The 26,106-nt window shown below is 45.6% G+C and overlaps 3 protein-coding genes and 1 pseudogene across 11 annotated transcripts; 1 reads left to right on the forward strand and 3 right to left on the reverse strand.

The window, feature by feature from the left end:
* Positions 1-7: 7 nt before the first annotated feature.
* Positions 8-4,154, reverse strand: CUNH6orf136 (chromosome unknown C6orf136 homolog). Of its 4 annotated transcripts, XM_037046861.1 has the most exons (7): positions 3,900-4,153; positions 3,373-3,486; positions 2,290-2,691; positions 1,906-1,994; positions 1,518-1,718; positions 366-435; positions 8-288 (listed from the first exon to the last, which is right to left on the reverse strand). In XM_037046861.1, exons 1-7 carry the CDS (start codon positions 3,969-3,971, stop codon positions 175-177), a joined length of 1,062 nt encoding a protein of 353 aa, XP_036902756.1. In that variant the 5' UTR covers positions 3,972-4,153; the 3' UTR covers positions 8-174. The 4 variants fall into 4 exon arrangements, with proteins under 4 accessions (XP_036902756.1, XP_036902758.1, XP_036902759.1 ...); XM_037046863.1 differs by lacking the exon at positions 3,373-3,486 and having other exon boundaries at positions 3,900-4,152; XM_037046864.1 differs by lacking the exons at positions 3,373-3,486; positions 3,900-4,153 and adding an exon at positions 3,675-3,804.
* Positions 4,155-4,330: 176 nt separating this feature from the next.
* ATAT1 (alpha tubulin acetyltransferase 1) lies at positions 4,331-19,895 on the reverse strand. Of its 6 annotated transcripts, XM_037046855.1 has the most exons (14): positions 19,407-19,895; positions 18,872-18,932; positions 18,688-18,779; positions 18,512-18,572; positions 18,273-18,386; positions 17,984-18,085; positions 14,779-14,802; positions 10,115-10,160; positions 9,929-9,997; positions 8,140-8,211; positions 7,763-8,006; positions 5,167-5,246; positions 5,032-5,074; positions 4,331-4,680 (listed from the first exon to the last, which is right to left on the reverse strand). In XM_037046855.1, exons 1-14 carry the CDS (start codon positions 19,511-19,513, stop codon positions 4,506-4,508), a joined length of 1,290 nt encoding a protein of 429 aa, XP_036902750.1. In that variant the 5' UTR covers positions 19,514-19,895; the 3' UTR covers positions 4,331-4,505. The 6 variants fall into 6 exon arrangements, with proteins under 6 accessions (XP_036902750.1, XP_036902751.1, XP_036902755.1 ...); XM_037046856.1 differs by lacking the exon at positions 14,779-14,802; XM_037046860.1 differs by lacking the exons at positions 14,779-14,802; positions 19,407-19,895 and adding an exon at positions 19,107-19,394.
* Positions 13,630-14,545, forward strand: LOC118987623 (40S ribosomal protein S6-like; annotated as a pseudogene).
* Positions 19,896-19,978: 83 nt separating the features above from the next.
* Positions 19,979-25,733, reverse strand: MRPS18B (mitochondrial ribosomal protein S18B). The gene is made up of 7 exons (XM_037046866.1): positions 25,564-25,733; positions 24,259-24,367; positions 24,069-24,166; positions 23,873-23,941; positions 22,228-22,294; positions 21,091-21,150; positions 19,979-20,538 (listed from the first exon to the last, which is right to left on the reverse strand). Exons 1-7 carry the CDS (start codon positions 25,639-25,641, stop codon positions 20,285-20,287), a joined length of 735 nt encoding a protein of 244 aa, XP_036902761.1. The 5' UTR covers positions 25,642-25,733; the 3' UTR covers positions 19,979-20,284.
* Positions 25,734-26,106: the final 373 nt, after the last annotated feature.

The following is a 26,106-nucleotide window of genomic DNA, read 5'->3' on the forward strand; positions in this document are numbered from 1 at the left end:
TTCAATGTCATATTTTCACTTAGACTTTATTATTTACAAATTAAATTACACAACAGCTTTACACAGCATGAGATAAGGAGGAAGGAGAGAGAGAAGAGGGGAAGAAGCTGGCTGCCTCCACCTCCACCTCATGTGCATAGCAGTTTCAGTGCTGCCCCCACCCCAGTTCCTGGATCAGGCTTTGGGACACAGGCGTAAGCTGGGTTCTGGCTCTGACAGCCCTAGAGTCACCAAGGCCCCCACAAGCAGCTTCTTCACAGGTGTTGACGGTGAGTGTGAAGGCATCAGCTGCAGGGAGAAAGGTTAATACCAGTTGGTAGGATGTGCTACCCCTTCATCCTACCACATTCAGCCCTGGGACTCACTTTGTCTAGGTGATGGCGACAAATGAGGCCCTCGGAATTCAGGTAGAAAGTAGAATAGGCATCATAGGTCCTGGTGAAGAAAGAGAGGCTTACTGAGGGGTAAGCTGACTGATCCCAAGGTTTAATTCAAGCATTTGTTTAAACTAATAGTTCCTTAACTGTGCTACTTATTAGATCATCTGGGGAACTTTGAGAAACCCTGATGCCCAGGTTGTATCCTGTCCCAATTAAACCAGAATGTCTGGCACCAATGATTCCACTGTGCAAAGTTTACAGACCACTGGTGTAGGGCAAGCCTAACAATTGGATTCTACTTAGTCAGAAATTTACCAAGTACTTTATCTAAGGTTGTGAGGCTCAACCTACAAGGATTCTTTTTTTTAAAAAATATTTTATTTATTTATCTTTAGAGAGGAAGGAAAGGAGAGGAGAGAAACATCAATGTATGGTTGCCTCTTGTGAGTCCCCTGCTGGGAACTGGCCTGCAACCCAGGCATGTGCCCCGACTGGGAATTGAACTGTGACCGTGTGGTTCACAGGCCCGCGCTCAATCCACTGAGCTACACCAGCCAGGGCTGGATTCTTTTATTTTGATTTTCAGAGTATGTTTGTTAAAGCTGAACACAGTGAAACAAGGAAGGATTTAGGATGGAAGAAGTAATAGGAGAGCGTAGGTGGGGCTGTTAGTTCACTGGGAAGTCGGAGAAAAGGTGGTTTTGGGGACATACATGGTCGGGGGTCAGCTTGGGATGAGCTGCCACTGCCCATTGTTCCCCTAGTTGCAAGCCTAGGGTCATTTAAGAGTTTAGGAGATCTGTGCCTTTGGGGGAAGAACAGAGGGAAGGGAAAGGCGCAGGCATGCTCCTGGGAAGGAGAGCTCACCAGCAGAAATTTTCATTTGTTTGATAAGTATTCGAACACCTACTATGTGCCAGGTAATATACATGTAGAAACTGAGTTCAGAGATTTAGGAAATGTACTCCAAGTCCCTATTTCTGTTGTATTAAAATAGACTACTATAAGATCCCTGTGCTCAAGGAGGCTGTAGCCAAGTTAGTTAGAAGGATTTTCTGGGACACTGGACCATCAATCCGAAAACTGTACAATTAGGAAATGGATTTTAGCGTGTGGGTCCATCCTCACTACTCTTACCGGTAAAGCTCTTCTTTGTCACGCTTGTAGAAACGCAAAAAGAGCATGTGGATGGGTAGCCCCATAAGCCTCCAACGGGCTTGCAGGGTCCAGTTCTCCGGGTGGCGGGTCAACTGTAGAACCTCCAACTGAAGTTGTGCAAAATAGTTCCAGGCCAGGAAGCGGCAGAGGGTTAGTGACAGAATATACCATGTGCGACCCCTGTGCAAAGGGATGGAAAAGAAATCTCACAATGGCAGAATAAGAAAACCATACTGGCTACTGAAGAATAGGAAACAGTTGTAGGGAAACAGCCTAGTACCTTCTCCAGTAACTGAAAGGGTCAAGTATTATACATAGCACTGGGTCCTTTTCTTCCCCACCACCATGCCCATGGCTGGATTCTCACTTGGTACGTATGTTCAGGATCTCATTGATGAATTCAACATCCGATGAGTAGAGAGTGTAGTCATGGGAGTGAAGGAAGAAATTGGGAAGCTAGGTGGAAGAAGAAGAAGGCATCAACCCAGTGGGAAAGAAAAGATGATCCTATTTCTCAAGTTTTCTATTTTTAGTGCTTCCTTATTCCTCTCTGAGTGAAAGGTCATCTCCATGCCATGTTTAACTTTCTTTAATCTACATTTAGGATTGTTTTTTCCTTGGGAAATGTTTGTAACATTTCTATGCATGCCTTGCAGTTCCAGGAAAGAATCTAGTTGACTAATCCTTTATTTCCAAGTGTTACCTGCATTCCTTCCCACTGTGGATGAAGGTCACTTTTGAACTGACTTACCTCTTGTCTCAGTCTTTCATACATGACAGCCAGGTGCTCCTCCATACTCGGATCTCCAGATGGAGTGGCAGGGGAAGGGCGGGCAGTCACGGGGGCTTGGAAAGATATCAAAGCTCCAGGAGAGGGGCAGGAAGGTCCCTCAAATAGGCTCCTAAGCCCATCCAGGCAGCCACTATGCAGCTCAGGTCCTGGTCCCTCCTCCCCTTTTTGTGGAGGGAGAACGACCCATGGTGGTGAGCTGAGGGCCTGGATCTGAAGGAGAGGTAGTGGGGGAGCCCAGGGAAGCAGCCAAGTGGGAGGGCGTGGGATTGGGGGCAACCAGAGAAGAGAAGACGGAGAAGTGGAAGTCACGGAGTGGGGCCACAGGGGTGGGAGTGGCAGAGCCCATGGAGAAAGCTGGTCCTAAGGAGGAAGAACCAAAATGAAAAAGGTAAGAATCCAGCTGCCTAATGGCCCTTCATCCAAGCTGCTCATTAACACACTCCCAATCCCACCTGCTTTTCCTGACAGAAGTGACAGAATTACTAGACTAGAGGAAAATGGGACACATTCACCTCCATCTCCAAGGGGAAAGTTTCTTACGACAAGCATCTCCCCAAAACATTGACAAATACCTTTACATTTAAGATTCCAATACTTTCGAGAGCAGTTCCACCTCTCAGGGCAAGGATCACATACGTGTTTGAAGAATGAACAAGTGAACTAATAGCAGATTTTATTTGCACTGTGGATGAAATTATGTGGCCTATTCCACATTCCACAATTAAGTGTGTGAGACTGGTGTATACAGGAAAAATCCAGCTGAAACAGCAGACATTTCTCTTGAGTACCAAGACTATTCAGAAACCTTAGGCACTCTCATTCCCTATGCCTGTTTCCAGTAAATGCCCTCTTATAAAAAATGACATCACATGGAATTATTATAAGTACTATATGAAATAAATGTAAACGAAACTGACTTATAAGGTATGCAAACAAGTTATCATTTCGAGTCCCACTAATGACACAAACAAGCCCAGTAGGCTGAAAGGATGGACAGTTGAAACCAGGATGAGCAGGAGGTCACCCAAAGTCAGGCCTGACCTGAGTTCCTCCGCTTCTCCAGGAACTGGAGGGATCACTCCAGAAGACGAGTGGGCCGCATGGGCTCTGTCCCTGACGCGCTGTCTCCACTGGGGGTGTGGCCAGCTTTCCCACCTGGGAGCAGAGGCCCTGGCCGGCTTTACAGTCATCGGGCGATATCACGGTGCAAGACACGCGGAGTATGAATCTCTCCGCCCCCCTGCCCTTCAAATCACCTCGAGGCACAGGCAGTGGCAGAGCCGCAGGCGAAGAGCAGATGCGCCCCACAAGCCCACCTTCAACCCTGCCCGTCCACCCCAGACCTGGCAGAAGCGCTGTTCATGTTCCATGTGCGCCACGGCTGGTAGCACGACCTCCCTGCTGCCCGAGACCCCAGGCCCTCCAGGTACCGCCCAACAAGAGGTAAGACAGGGCGCTGGGATGTCACTGCGCCTGTGCGGAATGGGGCGGGCGCTCCGCCCCTAGTGCAAGCTCTGATGAGGGTCTCTTCCCGCCCCCTCGACTCCGGCTGCTTCCCCTCTTCTCACCTGGGGGCGAGCCTGGTAGGCGCGGAGACAGGGGCCGAGACGCCTGGCTACCCCCCTGCTGGGCTGGTACATGATATTCCGAAAGCAGAGAGCACTCCTACCAAATGTGGCCTCTGATCTCCTGGGACGAATGCGTCCCGGGGCTGGCTTCTTGAAGGGGAAAGGAGAGGTGGAAGGGTTCAAGGAAGTGGGCCGGGAAACGGAGATGTTGCGCGCTTGCGTACTGCGACGGAGAGAGAAAACCCAGGCCGCTGTAAGTGCGCCTGCGCCAGAGGACCAGAGGCCGCCTTAGAGCGCTTGCGCAGTTAAGTTAGCGGCCGCGGGCTCCGCTCACTCGGGGCGCTTGCGCAAAATGCTGGGCTAGATGGGGCTGAACTGGGTACAGGCAGTGAGATGATACTGAAATAATGACAGTTAAGTTTCTCAGTAGCTCTCGTGATAAAAGTACTTTATTGCTGTCGTTAGAATAAGATACAAATGACTTAGCACTGCTAAGAAAGCCTGTTGAATGAACAAATGAATGAAATACTTCTACTATGAAGGCCGGCACTTGGCTGCCTCTTGTAGCGAGAGAAATACTACTTTGAAGGTGTGACAGGGCCGCAGTCACCAAGGCCTGGTGCTGCGATTTTCCTGCAACTTTCGAATGAACCTGGCGTTGAACAAGTCCCCAGCCATTGACCAGTACTGGGCTGGTGGGGCCTGGACCTGTGGAGGAACTGTGTGCATGGGTTCCTTTTCATACCCATGCTGTGACAAGACCTGCTCATCACTGGCAGACCTGGTAGGTAGGAGGGTGATGGACAGTGGGTTACAGAGGCACTGAAGTGAAATTAAGATCAGAGTCTCAGGGTCTGTCTGGTTCTTAAGTAGGGGAGGACAAATGATGGGGTGTGAAGCTGGAACCATTGGTGGTATGTCCAAACTTGAAACCCCTCAAACAGTGCCAAAGGGAAGTACCAGTGTTGAACTTACGGGGAAACAGGCTTGTAGGATGTTAAGCAGAAGGATTTAGAGGGAAAGGCGGGTAGCATCCAGTTGGGAGAGTAAGATTTCAGAGGAAAAAGCTGAGAGTGATATTATGAAAGACAGGTGCTGTGGGAGGCTGGTAGGGAAGGGGATCAGGCCTCACCTATTATCTGTTTCCTGTTCCCTCTGCTTCCATTCTAGGTTGCCTGTGGAAATACAACATATGTGCATGGGAAAGCTGGAGAAGGTAGTGAATATAGCCTACTTGATTTGAGGATATGGAGGGATGAATACTTACCTATGTTAGGGGATGAGGAATTCAGCCCCCCATGGCGGCTGTAGCAGCAGGTTTGGGCTACCAGCCCTGGGGGAGTCCCCCTGTAGAAGAAATGGGAAATGATGGGGAAGAGGCTACAGGGTGAAAAATGAGTGGATGTAGAGGAATCAGAGGAGAGGAATGAGAGGAACAGCACGGGAGCACGGAGAGGTAATTATCCTTCCTAGGGGCTTTAATCTAAGCTGGGCCCCAGAAAGGGGAGAGTTCGTTTGATACTCCAAAGATTTTTCTGGAGCAATCCTGATTTGTTGCTTTACTATTTCTAGCTGGAATGTGTTAAAAGCCAGGCTAAAAGTATGTGGTGCATTTAGCCCCCACAAAAGCACATAAACAAAACCAGTTTGTTGGACAAGGTACCCTGATGTTTGGTTTGGAAAACATGGTTACCTTCATTATAGGCAGTAGCAAAGGTGATTTAGAAGGGAGGGAGCCTTTGAAGAGAGGCTGTGAATGTGTTGGACACTCAAAAGAGAGGTCAGGGACTGTCTTGGGAGAGGGCCAAGTGTTTGGTGGGGGAAAGGCAGGAAATCAGAGTTGTAAAGAGGAATCCAGGGACCAATTAGGGGATCCCAGGGATATGGGTAAATCTTGACAACACAGCAAGGGCTGGCCTGGGGTGATGGGTAGAAATCACTGGGGAGAGCCAGAGTTTCTGGAGGGAATGGGGAAGTAGACATAGAAGCCTACACAGAGGGATCCAGCAACGACATGAGAGAAGACAGAATCCACGGGAGAAGATCCATCTATGAAGATGGGAAAGGGAGGAACACCAGATGCTGCAAGGGGAGCTCTGAGACTCCTTGCTAGAAGATCTACAGATCTCAGCAATGAGGAAGATGAGAGGGTCAGAGATCCCTTAGAACCTAGGAAAATGAGGTAACACAAATGAAGCTGAGGCCTTAAGTCGGTTTTTCAGGGTGTTTTCTTTTTCATTGAAAATGTCCATTTAAAAAACACAAAGGAATTCACACTTTATTGAGACAACACTGAGAGGGAGAAGAAAAAGGAAGAATGAGTAAGGAGGAAGGGAGATCCTGCTCCCAAGGATTTGGGGGAACATAGTGGGGGTACTGATCTACCACAGAGGGTAGGGAGGGAGGAGGATGTTTTATACCATCGGCATGGAGCAGGAAAAAAGGTTCTTGCTATAGAGGGGGAAGGAAAAAAAATGGCCAGAGAGGAGTTCCCCTTCATCTCAAAACAATCCCACAAGACAGGAATATTACCAGCATCTAGATACTGGGGAGGGACGGGTCTGGGAGCTAACAGAGCCTCAAGACTCAGGCTTATCTTTTGAAATATGGCAAAGAGTAACCCCAGGGTGCTTGCTGGGATCTACTGCCAAGAAACAAAGTCCCTCACAGAATCTGCGTCTGGGGGAAGTAGTGGTGTCTTTAGAAGTGTGGCAAGTCTTCATAGCCCCAAAGCAGACATCACCTGAAGGGTTCATGGACACATACACAAAACATGTTGTAATGAAGAGCTCAGCAATGTTGAGTAGATCCCTTTTTGAGTAAGTCCCTATCCTACCTAATTGGAGTGCTCTGAAGCATATCTCACTGGCTGGCATCAGCACACTGAAAGGTAAGTATATTAGGTAGCACAAAGCAGTATGAGGGCCACCAGTAGACACTGTAGATTGAATATGGGATTTATTCCACGGACAAGATTTCTTAAAAGGTTTCTCTAGCAGTGGAGGCCCTTGGACCTTCCATGGTATTATGGAGTCTGGCAGCAAGCCAGAGTGTGCTTATCTGGATAGTTAGTATAAGCGCACAACCAAGGAGTCTGGCAGCAAATTCAGACAGTGGGAGTGTTCAGAGACCAAGTTAAGAGAGAAGGGATGCATTTCCTGGCAAGAAACACTGCAGAGTATTTGGCCATTTGGGACCGTGACAACCCAGTTACCCAAGAAAGGGGAAGAGGGAATCCTATGGATTCAGTCAGGTTCCACTGGATCCTGGATGAAGCATTGGAAGAATAGGTCTGGGGTTCTCGGGGAGAGGGTCTCTGCCCAGCCAAGGTCTCCTAGGGAGGGGAGCAGGTTAGCTGTCTGTCAGTATCGACTCTCATCAGAGCGGGGAAGGGAGCTGTGAAAGGATTTATGGGCAGGAGGTAGGGAGAGGGAAAGTGGGGGGAGAGAGAAAAACATAGAGGTCAGAAATGAAGAGAAAGCTAGGGAGAAAAATACAAGAGATGCCTATTCTTGCACCCCCACATGGGGCCAGTGGCCCCCAATGTCAGAGACACTGCACTTCCCTAGCAAGTATCACAAAAAGATTTCCCCCAACTTAGAAGTTCAGTTCCATCCACCCATGGATCTGGGTTCTCCCTACATTTCCTCCCAACTCTCTCTGTAAAACTGGGGTCCCTAGACGGTACATAAAGTCCTATTCTGCTTCCCCACTGTCATTTATTTCCATACCACTCCCACAAATATTTCCCAATATACTCTCCAATTTACCTGTCCTGTTTATGTCTCGACTTGAATTGCCCTTTGCCATTTCTGATATTCTTTGACAGTCTCAAGGCTCCCTAACCATCCAACTTCTAATACCTGGTGCGGCGACGCTGGGCAGAGCTGCCAGCAGGGTCGGAAGCCAGCAGAAGCCGGGCAGTGGGGTGTGGGGGGCAGAGGCGCAAGGAACGTAGAAGCTCCTGTTCTGGCACATAGGGGCGGAGGGGACCTCGTTCTGGTGAATTCCCCAGGCTGCTGGAGCGGGGAGGTGGGTGGGCTGGAGGTGTAGCTCGGCGAGGGGCCCTGTTTAGGGGCCAAGGAGGCTCCACAGCTACCTTCAGAACTGGGAGAAGGGGGGAGGATAAAGAGCAAGACAGCACAGATTAGGGTAGAGAAGAGAAATCAGAGCCTTTAGAGAGAATGAATTCTTCCTGAGTTAGGGTACCCCAAACCAAGACACCCTACCCCAGTCTTACATTCTCGGTCACTAGAGGAGTAGGGCTTGATTTCTCCTTCTGCTCTCTTGGGTGGTAGCTTCCTGGCTGGAGCTGATGGTGGAGAAGACACAGGCAAGGTAGGCATTTGGAGACACACTTTGTAATGAGCCCAAACCTCTACTCCCTGACACCACAATTCCTTCTGGGGAAGGGTAAGAGTTCAGCTCCACCACAGAAGCACCTCTGTGGCAATACCATCACACTACAAGGGAATTTTGGAAGAATGCTGGGGCACTTCTGACGAGAGCCAGAAGGAGTAAGCCAAATGCAGAATTAGGGGGAAACAATCCAGAAGGGTGGCCAAGGGAAGCAAGCTCTTACTGTCAGTGGGTGCTGTCAGACCCCCTGGGATTCTGGGGCAGTGGAATGGTCCCAGCCAGGCTAACAATGACCCTGGGTCCCTCTAGATGAGATGGACAAAGTCCTTGGTTAATCAGAAATTGCTTTAGAGAGGTTAGGAGAGGCTGGGGTGGGGCAAAACCTCTCCTTTTGCTGCAAAGATGCAAAAAGATGTAAGTTTTACTAGGAGGAAAAAAAGGATGAGAAAGCATAGGTATCTGCAAGGGAGTTATGAGAGTAAATGGAATGATAACATATTGTCCAAGGCTCCGCCTCTCATTCCCTCACTATACTTGTTCCCTCCCTTTCCCCCTCAAGTTTTCCATCATGAGAACCTCAGTGAATCCATTTAAGCTTTATCCACAGCCCCCAACTGTGGTCCTGAGTCCCCACAATCCTTACTGGATCTCAGTCCCTCTCATAGCCTGTACATCAGCAGGAGCTGGGTGGGGGAAGCCTTGGAAACCAAAGAAACTCATAGAAATGAACTGCCTCTCAGTGTCTGATGCTGGCTGAAGCTGACTGTTGAGTGATTGTTCTTCCCTTTCCTGTCCATGGAGGAGGTGTGAGCTAGTCACAGAGCCAGCTCAGAAGAGTGGCCCTTCCATGCAGTATGCGCTGCATAGCTAACAGACAGCTGTGCTTCCCCACCTTTGGGAAGCAAGCAGTGAGGAAGGAGTAGGGCTCAGACTGGCAGGGAGCATGTGTGTATGAAGATGAAATAGAGAACTGAGTCAGCGTTTCTGTACCTCCTAGGTCTGGTTTCTTGAGACCAATTTCATTCATATTTGGTTGGAGATGTAAGTTCTGAGCATTATCTTCTAAATCTAATATTTAAACTTTGGGCCATTCATGTCAATATTCTTTGACTGGAAATGGAAGGGCTGACTGCACTTGACTGTCAGAAATCTGAGGGGTTTACAAAGGAATGTGACTCTGGCCTACTTTTATGGACCTGAAGCAACAAGAGTCTCCATCAACATTAACTGTGAAACAGGCTCCCAATAAGTTTGCTTAGTTAAAAGTCTTGACAAGTTCAGCCCTGGCTGGTGTGGCTCTGTGGATTGAGCACCAGACTGCAAACCAAAGGGTCACCAGTTTGATTCCCAGTCAGGGCACATGCCTGGGTTGTGAGCCAGATACCCAGTTGGAGGCACTCAAGAGACAACCACACATTGATGTTTCTCTCCCTCTCTTTCTCCCTCCCCTCCCCTCTCTAAAAATAAGTAAACTCTTAAAAAAGAAAGTCTTGACAAGTTTAAATGCACTGCTCTCATGATGGTAAAGGCAAATGGGAAATGACTGCTGGGAGACTTGGGTTGCTTTAGAGTTTTTCCACACTGCCTATAGATCACACTGTGTGCTCTGTGGCCTCCAGAGTAATTTGCCACCATAGCACTATAGTCCCGCCAATTCAGTACCGCTTTACCAGCAGGTGTAGGATCAACCACAGCAGTGCCGGAGTGCCGAGTTGCCCTCAGAGAGGGAGCAGGGGGCCCTGTGAGGAAGGAAGTGGCGGTGCCCCTCAGTGAGGAGACCAGTGGGACAAAGAACCCACCTCTTTTCTTTCCCTCACCCCAGCTAACTGACCAACACACAAGGTAAGAAGACTTACGATGCTGATGGGCAAAGAAGCCCTCGAAGATCACAAAGTTGTTTACCTATAAGACAAAAAACAAGCAAAATATAGTAACTGTCCATTCAACCACTCAGCATACTTGGATACAAAACGCTGCTAGAAAAACCATAGTGGAAGGAACAAAAGCCAGCCTTTCTAGTCCTCTTGACAGTCTCAAACACTGACAAGCTGAACCCATGGAGTTGCAAAGGATCTCAAATAGCCAAACAACCTTGAAAAAGAAGAATGCAGTTGGCCCTGGCTGGTGTAGCTCAGTGGATTGAGCTCGGGCCTGCAAAGCAGATGATCGCTGTTCAATTCCCAGTCAGGGCACATGCCTGGGTTGCAGGCCAGTTCCCAGCAAGGGGCGCATAAGAGGCAACCATACATTGATATTTCTCTCTCTCTCCTTCCCTTCCCCTCTAAAGATAAATAAATAAAATTTTTAAAAAATGCAGTTGGAGTATTCACACTTCCTGATTTCAATACTAGAAAGCCATTATAATGGTGTGGTAGAAAAAACAGAGTCCAGAAATACACCCATGATGCCAAGACCACTCAAAAGGGAAAGAATAGTCTTCAACAAATGGTGCTTAGACAGCTGAAAACCCACACGCAAGATAATAAATTTGGACCTATATTTCACACTACAGATGAAAAAATAAAACTAAAAATGGACCTAGAACTAAAACTACGTATGAAACCCTTACAGGGAAACAGTGAGGAAAATTATGACTTTGGATTAGACAATATCTTAAATGTGACATCAAAAGCACAAACCACAAAAAGAAAAATAGATAAACTGGACTTCACCAAAAGACACTATCAAGAAAATGAGCCCTGGCTGATGTAGCTCAGTGAATTGAGTGTGGGCTGGGAACCAAAGGGTCACCGGTTCGATTCCCAGTCAGGGCACATGCCTGGGTTGTGGGCCGATCCCCAGTGGGGGGCACGTGAGAGGTGGACACACATTGATATTTCTCTCCCTCTTTCTCCTTCCCTTCCCTTCTCTCTAAAAGTAAATAAATAAAACCTTAAAAAAAGATTAAAAGAAAATGAAAGACAACCCATAAACAAAATAGGACAAAATATTTGCAAGTCATACATTTGATAAGGATGTTATATCTAGAACATATAAAAAACTCCTACACCTCAAAGAGAAAAACAATTTAAAAATTGGCATGAGACTTGAATAAATATTTCTCTAAAGAAGATATTTATGTGGCCAGTAAGCACTTAAAAGATGCTCAATATCGTTAGTCATTAGGGAGATGCAAATCAAAAACCACAAAATGAGACTACTTCATACCCACGAGGATGCTGATTATTTTTTAAAAAGGAAAATAACATGTTTATGAGGCTGATGAGAAACTGAAACACTCATCCATTGCTGGTGGAAATATAAATGTAGTTATTGGAAAAACAGCTTGTTCTTAAAAAAGTGAAACCAAGAATTATTGTATGGCCCTGGCCGGTGTGGCTCAGTTGGTTGGAGCATCGTCCTGTAGACCAAAAGGTCGCAGGTTTGACTCCCAGTTGGGGTCCATACCTAGGTTTTGGGTTTGAACACTGCTTGGAGCACATACAATCCTCCATCCCTGTGCATGTGGGAAGCAACCAATTGATGCTTCTCTCTCACATCGATGTTTCTCTCCCTTTCTCTCTCCCTCTCTAAAAGCAATGAAAAATTGAGTGATTAAAAAAAAAAAAGAATTACAACATGGCCAGCAATTCCACTCTTAGGTATACCCAAAAGAACTGAAAATACAAGCGCAAACAGAATCTTATACACAATAGCCCTGGCTGGTATGGCTCAGTGGATTGAGCACCGGCCTCCAAACCAGGTCCCCAGTAGGGGGTGTGCAAGAGGCAACTACACATTGATGTTTCTCTCCCTCTCTCCCCACCTTCACCTCTGAAAATCAGTAAATAAAAAATCTTTAAAAATAAAACAAAACCCAACAACCTAAAATCTTAAAAGTGCCCACAAATGGGCAAAAGTGGAAACAATCAGCTGATAAATGGATAAACAAAATGTGGCATAATCCATATAATGGAGTATTATTCAGACATAAAAAGAAGTTAAGTACAGCTCTAATTGGTGTGGCTCAGTTGGGTGTTATCCCACAAAGTAAAAGGTTGCTGGTTGACTGCTGGTCAGCAGGGCACATGCCTGGGTTGCAGGTTTGGTCTCTGGTCTGGGTGCATGTGAGAGGTAACCAATCGATGTTTCTCTCCCTTTGTCCCTCCCTTTCCCTCTTTCTAAAATAAAAAAAAAAAATCTTTTTTAAAAAAGGGGATGAAGTACCAATACAGGCTACAACATAGAAGAACCTCCTGAAACCATTATGCTAAATGAAAGCCAAACATAAAAGCCACATGTTGTATAATTTCACTTACATAAAATGTCCAAAATAAGCAATTCCACAGAAGAGATTAGTGGTTAAGAGGGTCTGGGGAAGAGGAATGGTAAGTGAATGCTTAGTGAAATGTTCTGGAATTGGACAGTGGTGGTAATTGCACAACAAGGTGAATATACTAAAAACTATTGAATTATTATTTTTTTTATTATTTTTAAATATTTATTTATTTATTTATCTTTAGAGAGGAAGGGAAGGAGAGGAGGGAAACATCAATGTATGGTTGCCTCTTGTGAGTCCCCTGCTGGGAACTGGCCTGCAACCCAGGCATGCGCCCTGACTGGGAATCGAACCGCAATCGTGTGGTTCGCAGGCCTGAGCTCAATCCACTGAGCTACACCAGCCAGGGCATTGAATTATTTTTTTTTTAAAGATTTTATTTATTTACCTTTTGAGAGAGGGGGAGGGAGGGGCAAAGAGGGAGAGAAATAGCAATGTGTGGTTGCTGCTTATACGGCCCCTACTGGGGACCTGGCCAGCAACCCAGGCATTTGCCCAGATTGGGAATCGAACTGACAACACTTTGGTCCTCAGGCTGGTACTCAATCCACTGAGCTTCACCAGCCAGGGCAAATTGTATATTTTACTTAAAAAATAAAAAAGTGAATTTTACTTTAATTTTCATTTGTGCTTTTGTGACAAAGCACAAAATGTCAAGGAAGGCATACAGAGCTGTCCAAACAAGACTCACAGACAAGGCCACATGAGTTAAGGATACAAATACTGAGAACTAAGATTTTAAGTAGGGTTCAGACAGGTGGGATTGTTGAGAGAAGGAAGAGATGCTGGAAGATGGGGTGCCACTTTGATATCTAATTACTGATCATTTTAGAGTGTTGTCATGTTATCACATTTGATTTCGCCTTCACAACAATTATAGTTCAAAAAAAAAAAAAACAGTAAAAAAGACCCTGCTGGCGTGGCTAAGTGGACTGAGCGCCAGCTTGTGGACTGAAATGTTGCTGGTTGGATTCCCAGTCAGGGCACATGCCTGGGTTGTGGGCCAGGTCCCCAGTTCAGGGCATGCAAGAAAAAAACCGATTGATATATCTCTCTTATATTGATGCTTTTCTCCTCTCCCTCCCTGACTCTCTCTCTAAAAAAATAGAATTAAAAAGAAAGGCATTAAAAATAATAAAAATAAAGAATAGTAATAAAGACTTGGACTCTTTTTCATGGTGCCTTGGAGGCGGTTGGCTGCTTCAGGATGAAACTGAAAATCTCTAATCCACTGGCTACCAGAAACTCATTGAAGAGGGCAATGAACACAAACATAGTACCTTTTATGAGAAGCATATGGCCACAGAAATTGTTGCTGATGCTCTAGATGAATAGAGGAGTTATGTGGTTTGAATCAGGAGTGGGAATGACAAACAAGGTTTCCCTATGAAGCAGGGTGTCTTGACCCATGGATGTGTCCGCCTGCTGCTGAGCAAGGGGCATTCCTATTATAGACCAAGGACTGAAGAGCGAAAGCGCCAGTCTGTTCAGGGTTGCATTGTGAATGCCAATCTCTGTGTTCTCAATATGGTTATTGTAAAAAAAAAGGTGGGGGGGCTGGGCAGAAAGATATTCCTGGTCTCACTGATACTATTGTGCCTTGTCACCTGGGGCGCAGAAGACCTAGCAGAATCTGCAAAGTCTTCAACCTTTCTAAAGAAGATGTTTGCCAGTATGTTATGTGAAAGCCCCTAAACAAAGAAGGTAAGAAACCTAGAACCAAAGCGCACCTGAGATTCAGTGTCTTGTTACTCCATGTGTACTGTAACACAAATATTGGCGCATTGCTCTGAAGAAGCAACGTACTAAGAAAAGTAAGGAAGAGGCTGCAGAATGTGCTAAACTTTTGGCAAAAAGGATGAAGAGGGCCAAAGAAAAATGCCAGGAATAGACTGCCAAGAGAGGTAGGCTGTCCTCTCTGAGAGCTTCTACCTTTAAGACTGAGTCCAGTCAAAAATGAGGTTTTCTAAGAGTAATAAATAAATAAGAACAAGCATCAAAAAATAAAGAAGACTTGGAGACATGCCTTGCCCAAAGCCAAGTAGCTACAAGTGGCAGAGCTGGGTCTCAAGCCCCAGATTCTTGATGCTAGCTAGCTACAGCATTTCAGCCAGGAATACAGTGTGGTCATGAAGAGTGGGTTATAGGTTCAGATTTGAGCTCTACCACTGATTAGCTATGTGAACTTGGTCAAGTCACTCATCTGTATAAACCCAAAATAGAGTCAATAGTAGCACTTACCTCAAAGAGATGTACAAGGATCAACTGAGATGGTGCATGTAAATACAATACCACACAAAGCTCATGAGACATTAGCCATTATTATTTACACTCTATCCTGCTCTGGTATTACCGGTCACCTAGGTAATGTGTTTGATGCCTAATACTATGTTCCTTCACTGTTCTCACTACTCTCTGGAAAAATATATATGAGGACACTCTGAACAGGCCCTGTCTATTTCCTGCCTTATCCTGCTGTAATGTCTACCTGCTTATTTTCCCTTGAAGCACATGCCCAGTACTCCGGCCATGCAAACTGTTTGTAGTGCCCTGATGGGTAGTTTAGTACCTCTCTGACTTTGTTCGTGCTGGTTCTTACATATAAAATGCACTTTAGCCCTGGCTGGCATAGCTCAGTGGATTGAGCGCAGGCCTGTGAACTAGAGGATTGTGGTTTGATTCCCAGTCAGGGCACATGCCTGGGTTGCAGGCCAGTTCCCAGCAGGGGACTCATGAGAGGCAACCATACATTGATATTTCCCTTCCTCTCTCTTTCCCTTCCCCTCTAAAAATAAAGAAATATTTTTAAAATAAAAAAAAAAAAAGTAAAATGCACTTTAACCCACCCACTTGTGTCTCCTGACACTCACCTTTCAAGATTAAACATGTATCAAACCTTTCTTTACCAATCCTCAACTCACCACTATGTCTTTATGCCTCCTCTGTAAGCATATCAGTCAAATCATGTTACTATGGATTAACTGTCCATGATCCCATCCAAGGAGCCCAATCCCAGTCCCTCCTACCCATTCAACAACACTGCTTCAACAGTTCTCCATGTTCTGACATCATCAGATTTTCTTTCTATACAGAGAGTCATTCTTAGGCTGTTCTTCCAACTGAACAGAACCCACTCTTGATCCACTTCCCTCTCCAGCTCTTGTCCTACTTCTCTGTTCTCCTTAAAGCAGCATTTAAAAGAGTGGCCTCAGCCCTGCCCAGATAGCTCAGTTGGTTAGAACATCCTCCCCTTATGCCAAGGTTGGGGTTCAATACCTGGTCAGGTCAAGGCACACATAAGAATCAACCAATAAGTAAAACTTCAATAAGTGAAACAAGTGGATGTTTTTCTAATAAAAAGTTAAAAAATAATAAAATAACAGTGGCCTACTCTTGCTGTCTCCAGCTCCTAGCTTCTCAATTTCCTAAACTCACTCTCCATCAAGACTTTCACCCACTGCTGCACCAAAACAGCTGACCAAGATCATAAATGGCCTCAGGCAGCTAAATCAAATGGTCACTTCCCAGACCTCTTCTTACTTCACTGATCAGCACCATTGAATCAGTAAGCCATTCCTTCCTCCTTGGAAATACTTTCCTTACCGGCCTACCAGGTCAACTTTCAAGTTTTCATCTACTTCACTAGTTACTCCTTAGTCACACTTGCTGGTTCTTTCTCTGCCCTGACTTCTTAAAAGAGTTCCCATGGGCTCCAGTCCTTGGACCATGTCTCTGATACTCCCTGGTGACATCATCCTGTCTCACTGCTTTCCTTACCCTATGTACACTGAAGACACTCTATCCCAAACTACTACTCTGAGCTCCAGGAAAATACTAAACTTATCAACCTGGACTTATCACAGACATCTCTAATTTAACATATTCAAAATGGGTCCTCCTATTTCCCCCAAAGCTGCTCTACCTACTGTCTTAGTTAATGTAACTCCTTCTAACTTCTCAGGCCAACAACTTAGGGATCACCCTTAACTCTCCCCCACTCCCTCTACTTCAATATATTAGGAAACCTGACTTGCTTTAACTTCACAATATTTAAAATTTGACCACTTTTTACCATCTCTACTGCTACTATCTTGGTCTGAGCCACCACCATTTTTCATCAGGATTGTTGCTTGCTAACTGGTCTGCTTACTTCCACCTTTGTTCCCCTTTTGCTTATTTTTATTTATTTATTTATTTATTTAAAAGATTTTATTTATTTACCTTTAGAGGGGAAGGGAAGGAGAGGGAGAGAAATATCAATGTATGGTTGCCTCTGCTGAGGACACACAATGTACTGTGTGTCCCCTGCCGGGAACTGGCCTGCAACCCAGGCATGTGCCCTGACTGGGAATCGAACCGCGATCCTCTGGTTCACAGGCCTGTGCTCAATCCACTGAGCTACACCAGCCAGGGCTTCCCTTTTGCTTATTTTTAAGTCAAAGTGGTCTGGTTAAAAGTCAGATCATACCATCCTTCTGTTGAAACTCCTATGATGGTTTTCCTTTTTTCACAGAGAGTAAAAGCCAAAGCCTTTGAAATAGCTTTTAAGGCTCAAAACGTCCTTCCTGCCTTATAGCTCTGATTTCATCAACCACCTCTCTCCAATCACCACCATCATCCACAGTACGCCAATCACACCATCAGTTCACTCTTCCAGGCACACTCCTTCAAGGTCTTTGCACTAGCCGTTCCCTCTGCCTGGGATGCCTTCCTTCCAGATATTACTCAGCTCTTTTTATCACCTCCTTTCACTGCTGCTCAAATGACACTTCCTCGGTGAGTCCTTCCCTGCCTAATGCCATTTAAACTTCAATAGCACATGTTCCCATCCCCACTGTGGTACTCCCAAGCCCTCTTCCTGGCTCTCATTTTTTCAGAACACTTATAATCAACCATAGGATATACCTGTTTATAATTTTTGGCTCAACTAAAATATAAGCTCCGCAAGAGCAGAAACTTTTACCTGTTTTTGTTGAGTAAAGTATTCCTAGTGCCCAGAGCAGTGCCAGGTGCTCAATAGATATTTGTTAAATAAATGGATAGCACTAGTAATAATTATGTTGCATTTACTTAAAAACGAACCACTTCCCCCATTTTAGACCAAAGCTCCCAAAGACAGGAAATGTATATTATTCTGAACCCTTAAGAAATATTGATTGAATAAGCAATAGCCTATGTGAAAAGGAGGTGAAAAGGAGCTGGCTATGTTTGGGGCAGGAACATATCATTAAGTATAAAAAACAGCCATGATGATGAATCAAAATAGATGAGAGTAAAATAGCTGCAAAATGAGACATGGTAAAAATAAAAAACAAACACTTTGTTGTATAAAATGAATCCTACATAATAGGGACTAAGAAGTGCTTGGAAGGTGCCCATTCTTTGCCCTAAAATAATAAATTCAATGTGAATGCTTAGTGGGGATCCACCATTTGAAATTTCTAACCTGTGGGACAGTGGTCTCCAGGTTGTAGTATTTATTTAGGAACTTGAGCAGCTTCTGTGATGGTCGGTCAATGGCCAGTTGGTGTGGTTCAACTCGCTCCTTCTGCAGGGAACAGGAGACTCAGGGTAGGAGAAGGTGTGGGGAGAACATGCCAACAGAACTCTAGAGCCTGGGAAGGGAATAGGGACATGGGGACATTGGGGAGGGGAAGACAGAAGCTTTGGCAGGGCTCATGGCAAAGGGGCCTTTGATTTCCCTTTAGACAGACTGGTGAAAAGATAAGTGATACCTGCAACATATATTGGAAGAGTTCTTGCCCATGGCCATGGCGTTGAAGTGACTCATGAATGTAAAAATCCAGGATGCAAAGTGGTTCCACCTCATTGTGAGCCTCATGATCATCCTAAGAGGTAAAGAACAATGAATGTCTTGTTTTAGGACCAAGACATTGTTGCCACCTCCCAAACTTTAGCACTTTTGTGTTCAGTAATCAAGGCATATGAACTCTCAGCTTCCAGCGGCACTCACCAGTACAAAGAGTTTCTTGTATCCAACTTTGAGGAAACCAATAACAGCTCCTTTTCCCGCCCTACAGGATGGGAAAAATAATGAAGCTAGAAGCAACTGGCTGAGAGAGGTAGAGGCAAAAAGGGAAAGGGACTGGGAAGAAAGGGATACAGGATGGAAAAGTGTTTAGTACTCACGGTCGAGCAGAAGTGTCTTTGAGCACATACATAACGTGGCGATTACTCTGCATCCTCGATGCACTGGTGATGGGTGCAGGAAGGTGCTGGGCCTGACAGAAAGATGAGACAGACTTTCTGCAGGTCCCTTCCAAAGAATCCAGCCCTCCTTTATCTAATGTTCCTAGAGAGGTGTCCCCAATACCTTGGCAGAAGCCTTGCCCAGTTCATCTACAATGGTCATAATTTGCTCTTGCACATCAACACTATAAGAGAGGAGATAAACAGTCAGATAATCAATGAATGAGGATTCTGGACTCCCAGGAAACTGGACCACAACTCCAGTCCAGATTCAGCACTTAAAGACTCCCCGACTTTGCCTTGGAGTATTCCAATCTCGATTTTTCCACCCCACTCTCTGGAACCCAAACTTTCACCACACCTCCTTTCCAATGTGCCACACTCCCTCCTCCCTTGCGGTTATTGTGAGGAAGCAGGAAGGGCAGGTCAACCACATCCTTTGGCTGGGACCTTATATTTGGCCAAAGGGTGAAATATTATAGATCCAAACGCAGTTCAATCCCACTAAGTGTAGGGTCAAAGGTCACCAACAGGTCGATCCAGGACCTCAAAAGGTGTGTGGGTCATTACTCAGTGAAAAGGGGGGGTAGGGGGTGGTGCCTGGACCAGATTTCTACAAGAACCGGGAGAAAGGCATCAAGGTGGGTTTGAGATGTCACCGGGCAGGCGTAGTGGTTCCAGGTCTGCGGGCCGGTGGCCGCAGGTGTTGGTCCAGGACCGTGATGCGCTCCGGGAGCAGCACGTCCACATCGAACGGGAACTCCATGGCCCATTGTGCTGGGCTGGCCCCGCCCAGGCAACGTCACTTCCGCCCTCCCCAGACACCACCCCCCCTAGGCGGCCATTTCTGGGTGGGGGAGGGGCGCCAAACACACACCCCGCCTTTGGCCCTCTCCAAGCTGCCCTCGGAGACCCTGCCCTTCTAGGCGCGGACCTGTAGGCCCTTAGTGATGCCACTACCCACCAACTACCAAGGCAGGGGGTGCCTAGCTATGAATACATTTTCCTTCAGCCTAGTTGCTTCTTCTCCAACCCAGTGTACCCGGTGAGCAGCTGGGACCTGTGGATCAAGGAACACTGCCTCAGGCACTAGGGGCCCCCAAGGTGATGGAGACAGAATGGCACGTTTATTCCAGGTGACTCCTGGTCCCAAGAGTCACAGGTTGGGCTGGCTCCAGCCTGACCACTCCTTTTCCCATAGCAGCACCCATTCTTTGAGACTCAGTCCAGAGACAGGAGACAAAACTTTATTTTGGAAAAGTTGAGTTGGCATTAAGTCTGCAACAGCAAAAGAAGGCTGAACCCATCTATATACACTACATGGAGATCAGGGCTTCCTGCATACATCTGTACTGCCCTCCCTCAGCGTCAGATGTATTCACCCCTTTCAACAACAATCATGTCTTTTCACTGACCCTGAACCTGCCATTGGCCACAAACAGATGAAACTCTTCAGGGTGAATCCTATCATGTTATTCCTTGGCATTATCTGCCAATCTCTCTGTACCCTTCCCATCTACAGTTCCTACGGAGGACTTTAGGCATGTGTTGAGAATGGCACCTCAGGCATTGACTCAGGTGGGGGGCCACTCTCTTCTCTTAGATGGCCTTGATACAGCCGACGAAGGCGGGACAGCTCGCTCTCTGGTGGCTGTTTCCAGCTGTACCATGGGTACCAAGGATCACCTGACACCAGAGTGGGGGCTGGTGGAGTAGCACTCACAGCTCCATGAGAGTTACGGAAGTCAAAGTCCCGAGGTTCAACCTGGGGAATATGGTAACTGAGGAGACCTAGGGTATTAAAAAAAAGAGTGAGGTAGTTCAGATTGAGAGAGTCAGAAGGAAAATAACCTGTAACGGGAGGGAGGGAACCAGTCACAGCCACTGGGTACATTTACCCACGCTATACACCGCACAAAGGCCAATTGGCCAGTGGACAAGTGTGAGCTGACATACTGCCTAGGCTTTTCCCTACCAAGCTGTGCAGCCCTGCACCAGGGCTATGAAGCTGCATCTGCCCTACTGGAGGAAAACCTTTTCCTAATTTGTACGAAAGTATCATGGAGCTCAGGGCCAAACATTTATACAAAATTCCTCCTATGATGTAACTACAGCAGTGGGACTGATGGTTATTAGAGGGAAGAAAAGTGAAAGAGGGGGAACAATGACAAAATAAGACTGAGGAGAAGGAATAAAGGACAGTGAAATGATGAAAGAAGGAATTCTTGGGAACATGTTACATGCTGACTTCTCAGATAGGTAGGAGCATTTATATCCATCCTCCGGCTCTTAGTTACTTTCTTGACATCTAACAAAACTTCTCTGGGCCCTTCTCAAACTTACCATGATCCCTGGCTTTCTGGATGGCCTGGGTCAACTTCTTGTGTTGCTTCATACAGACTCCTGCAGGAAGAAAGAAAGGTAACTCTGCTCCTTCTATCAAGCATGGTAAGAAAACAAACTGCTTCTACAGGGTGAGAGAGGGCTGGATTTGGAAGACCTGGCTCCCCATTCTCCTGACCCCCTCCTTAGGTCCGTTTCCCCATCTGTCCAAGGGAAAGAATCCCTCCTGAGAGATGCAATAAGAACGTAGGAGGGTCTAGCTACTATAGAGAAGCCATTTATTGGAAAAGGCTCTAAAATAGAGAACAGAAAACAATTCAAGAGGCAAGTGTGCTTAACTGGGCAGGACAATCCAGAGAAAAATTCAGTAAGGGAAGAAAGGATTTCGGGTCTTGGGAAGGCAATCCAAGAGTGTAGCGAAATAGTCTCATAAGTTTTTTACAGCTTGACAGGAGTTTAAAACTACTCTAAAACTCCCCGACAAACTGAACTCCACTAATCATGCTGCCAGCCCCAAAGTGGTTAAATTCAAATTATTCTTGGCAAGTTTACCTTGCTTTAGCAAGTGATGGCAACATTTTTCTATATAGGGCTATATATTTTACATGATGTAGGGCCTAGAGTCTTTGTCTCAGCTATTCAACTCTGCCACTGTAGTCTGGAAGCAGTTGTAGACACTATGAAGACAGACACAGCAGTGAGCCAGATTTAGCCTGTGGCTACAGTTAGGGAATAGATGTAATCTTGAATTGTTAAACATACAATTTCAAATTTGGGAAATCTAACTGAACTGTCAACAGTATAAAAGAATTCATAGGACAGTAAATTTATGAGAAAGCCTTTTTATAAAAGTGAAAAGCCCTAAAAAAATAAAATAATCACTACCATTTATTTTTAAGAACTTATCTTTTAAGAGATACAATAAGATGGCTTGCTTACAATGACATCTGCCTGTATCTTTCGTGCACCCGTAACTGTTTTAGCATGTGAGTAACCCCATTACACCAAAATTTCCAAAAGGTTCAATCACACTTTTTATGCTGTAGTAGAAGCCACCAAGTACCTGTTGTCTGACTGAATAAACAGAAGTGCTCCCAGGAAACGCTATTTTGGTGGGGACATGGATGACAAGCTAACCTGTGTATGGTGCATGGAAGATGATACCCGTGTGGGCGCAGACAAACTGTTCCAAGAGCTTCACATTCTGTGGGGAAAATGGTGGAGAAAGGAGCGGGGGACAGCAGGAAAACTTCAGAGACTGAAAGTGCACAATCTCTACACATCCACACAAGTGACCTTAATCCTCCTATGTCTCTCCAGATGCTGCCCTCCCTCATGTCCCAGTTATAGCTCCATCCCCTTATTGAACTCATTCATGAAAACTCCAGCAAATGCTTCCTCTTTCCTAGTCTTTCAACCATTTCATGTGCACATCCTACACTCTGTCACTGAGACTCATACAGAATTCTCTTCTCCAGGGGTTAGGTTCTAAAATCAGCCTTCATGAAGCCCTGACTACTGTGGCTCAGTGGATTGAGTACCAGCCTGCAAACCACAGGGCTGCCAGTTCAATTCCCAGTTGGGGCACATGCCTAGGTTGTGGGCCGGGTCTCCAGTAGGGGGCGTTCGAGAGGCAACCACACATTGAGGTTTTTCTCCCTGTCTTTCTCCCTCCCTTCCCCTGTCTAAAAATAAATAAATACATGTATGGCCATACCACCCTGAATCACATCCACTCCCATCTAAAAATAAATCAATATTAGAAAAATTAAATCAGCCCTTGTGCAAAAAATCAGGGAGTCAGTTGGCAATCCCGGCAATCACCCAGAAATCACCCGGAAATCTGTATATAAATCACCCATCTTGTAATGTGCATACAAATACCATGCTGTATATAATGTATACAGAATTGATTCAGATCAATTTTAAGTTAATTATGTAGAAGGACTCTGAGATAGCAAATTACGCACAGGAAGTGAGACCCAAGGAATAAGCAGGTATACTTGTGCGGCTGGAATGGCAGGCAGAATCATCCACACTACTGAATTTGTAATTTTTCTCTCTCCCTTGTTATGTGATTATAAACTATATAAACCTATTTATAGTTACCTTTTTATTAACCTATCGTACACAGTTGAAATTGATAAATTACCTGTCAAATTCCTCTACAATTTGTGTCAGAAGGGGTCTGAGAACAGTCACACGTTCTCATCTGCTTGACGGATACACAAACACCCTCCAAATTTTCTGAAGACCAGCTATTCAGCTTCTCACCTACTGCTTCACTGCAAGCTCAGAAGAGCACTTTCCATCACCACTTTTATAAAGTATTTTGAATTCCCTATTCTTCTCCTAATTGAAGGCTTTTCATAAAACTAGTCTCTATACCATGCTTCACATTTCTGCCCTTCAGCTGCAAGTCTCAACATGCCACTAAACATCAACATGACAAGGAAATAAAACCTCAGAAAAAAAATTAGTCCAATCTACTTGCTAATAATTGTGATGGATATAAACAAATTTTGGGGTGTCCCTCTCCCATTAGAAATGGGCATTTTTATTGCCCGCCAATTTAGCCTGTCAATTTCACAGGTAAGACATGAAACTTTTTACTATAATCCATAGTAGAGAGCAAAAGAATAGAGGAAAGAACATTTTTATAGTGCCAGGAAGCCAGTGTAAATGGCGTGTAGGGGCACCTGATCTGACGAAGAGTAGGACAATTTCCTTAGCACTGCGAAAAGGCTCCAAATATTCATCCTGGAGAAAAGATTTTCCTTACCCTAAAGTCAATGTGCAGCTTGTGATCTCGGCAGATAGGGCAGGGGTTCCCAGCAACTTTATTCTTACGCTATAGAGAGAAGAAGTTGGCAGGTGACTATACTCCAAGCCCTGTCAGAGAAAGTATTGTTGCCACTGTCACTATGGTCTCCACCCCCACTTCATATCCCATCCATGTGCTACTCTCAGAGACTCACAATACATGACTTTCGTGTACGCTGTGGGGGTATTCCACCTTTGTGGTTGCGACGATAGTCAGCCCATATGGGACGAGAACCATAGCGGGACTTGTATTCTGAAATCAAAGAACACACAAGTTAGGGGAGAGGATGTGTCTCTGTCCATTTACTTCAGACCCCACATGACCCTCCCTTCCTGTACAAGTACCTTCTGAGTCTAGATACTTCCAGGGTTCATTATTATATGGGGAAATGGGCACTGGGGTCAAAGAATCTTCCTTAAGGGAGACTTCAGTGCAAAGAGCCTGGATGGGAACCTATAAAAAAGGGTGAAAATTAAAAAATGAATTCAAAGATGGAACTGGATTGTTTTGCTGCTGACACTTCAGGAAGAAGGGAATGCATGCCCATTGTGTTAATGGAATATAGCAGGAATATATATGGAAGGTAGCATATTTGGTAGGGTTAAACTGACATCATCAACAACCATTTACCCTATATCTCAAAATGGATTCTGAAAGAAACTAATGTTGGAGGCTAGCTAGGACAAGTGACTGAGAGACAATTTTATTTGTGAGGACAACTCAAAAACCTGGTACATACAAGATAATTCATGCTTTGCGGGGATGAAGTGAGTCTAGTGGAGGAAAAAGTATAAAGAAAGGAAAAGTGAAGATGTGTAGCTCTTTGGAAGTTAAAATGTGTGGCAGGAAGGGGGTGCAGAGGATAGGTTAAGTCTCCAACCCAATCCAGAATCACTGAGTTACTCAGTTTTACAAAAAGTTGAAGGTCAACATTCCATCAGGAAGAACAAACGAGTCCTAATTATGCTAGCTTTAAAACTACCAGGTCTGTCATTAATTCCACAGTGACCCTGTCACCACTCTTCAGTCCCACTTTAGGGAGTGGAAGCTGAGAAAGCCTTCCTATCTCACCCTTCCCCATCAAGAATCTGCCCTGCCCTACTAAGAATCTCCAGAATGGTAAGTACATAAGGCTGGAGGGAAATCTCAATCCCAAGAACTGAGTTAAACTTTCATGTATGCTCTGACAATAAACATTTACTGAGATGGAAGGCTGAGAAACAAGTCACCACGTCCATAATGTATCCTGGCTTTACTGGGAGACACTCTCCCAGTAGACGTTAGTGCCCCAAAACCCAAGAACACTCCAGGGCATCATAGATTTAGACACCATCTGTATAGTAAAGAGTTTGTTGTGCATGACGGGGTGGGGTGGGGAGCATCATTCACCTAGTTATTTAGCCAAGGTAATAACATGGGAAGACGATAAAATCTAAGCCTGGCTCTTTCCCCTCGGCTCGGGATTTTAAAATGCACGAAGATTAAGAAGGGTGAGGGGAAAGAGGAAGTGCTGGGAGCAAAATGTTGCCTAAACAGCGAAGGCATAAGCACGTGGAAAAGTCTCTGCTCCTGGATTCTTAGAAGTGGAGCGAGACCTAGACAAAGTACAATTAAGTAGCGGTTCTACAAAACGTGCTCCAAGGAGTTACCTGAACTCCGCAGGCACCCCTGAAAGACGAAAGGCTAGGAAGGAGCCTCAGCAGCGTATTCAACACGGAGGCCGCCATCTTGACGTACACCCAAAACAGGAATGGCCGGGAAGGCGACTGCGCATGCTCCCGGAAAAAGACTTGGGCAGGGCCTAGGACAAGCCTGCAGTGCGGCAGGCAACCACGCACTTGCGTCAGGACGGAAGCGAGGAAGGGGGAGGGTCCTGAGGGGGGAAAAAAAAAACAGTTTCAACTGCGTCACAGTGGAATTCGGCCTCAAAATTAAGTTTTTGATGAGCCAATCATTATGGCTCTTAAATCTTATACTTTGAGTTTGTCTTTTAAGCAATTCTGAAGGCGATTTTGGCCCAGATTGCCGCAGTACGCATGCGTCGACCCCGTTCTGCCAATCCAGGGTAAGAAATGTTTTCGAGGGCGGAAGTGGTGGAGGCAGGGGAAAGGAAGGGGCTAGGCTCTCCGGTCACGCGCACGCGCCACCTTCCTCCCCAGAAAGGAGGTGGAAAGAAGTCCCGAATGTGGCGG

The sequence above is a fragment of the Sturnira hondurensis genome, unplaced genomic scaffold (assembly GCF_014824575.4).
Source record: "Sturnira hondurensis isolate 20B ecotype Veracruz unplaced genomic scaffold, ASM1482457v3 Scaffold0005309, whole genome shotgun sequence".
NCBI lineage: Eukaryota > Metazoa > Chordata > Mammalia > Chiroptera > Phyllostomidae > Sturnira > Sturnira hondurensis.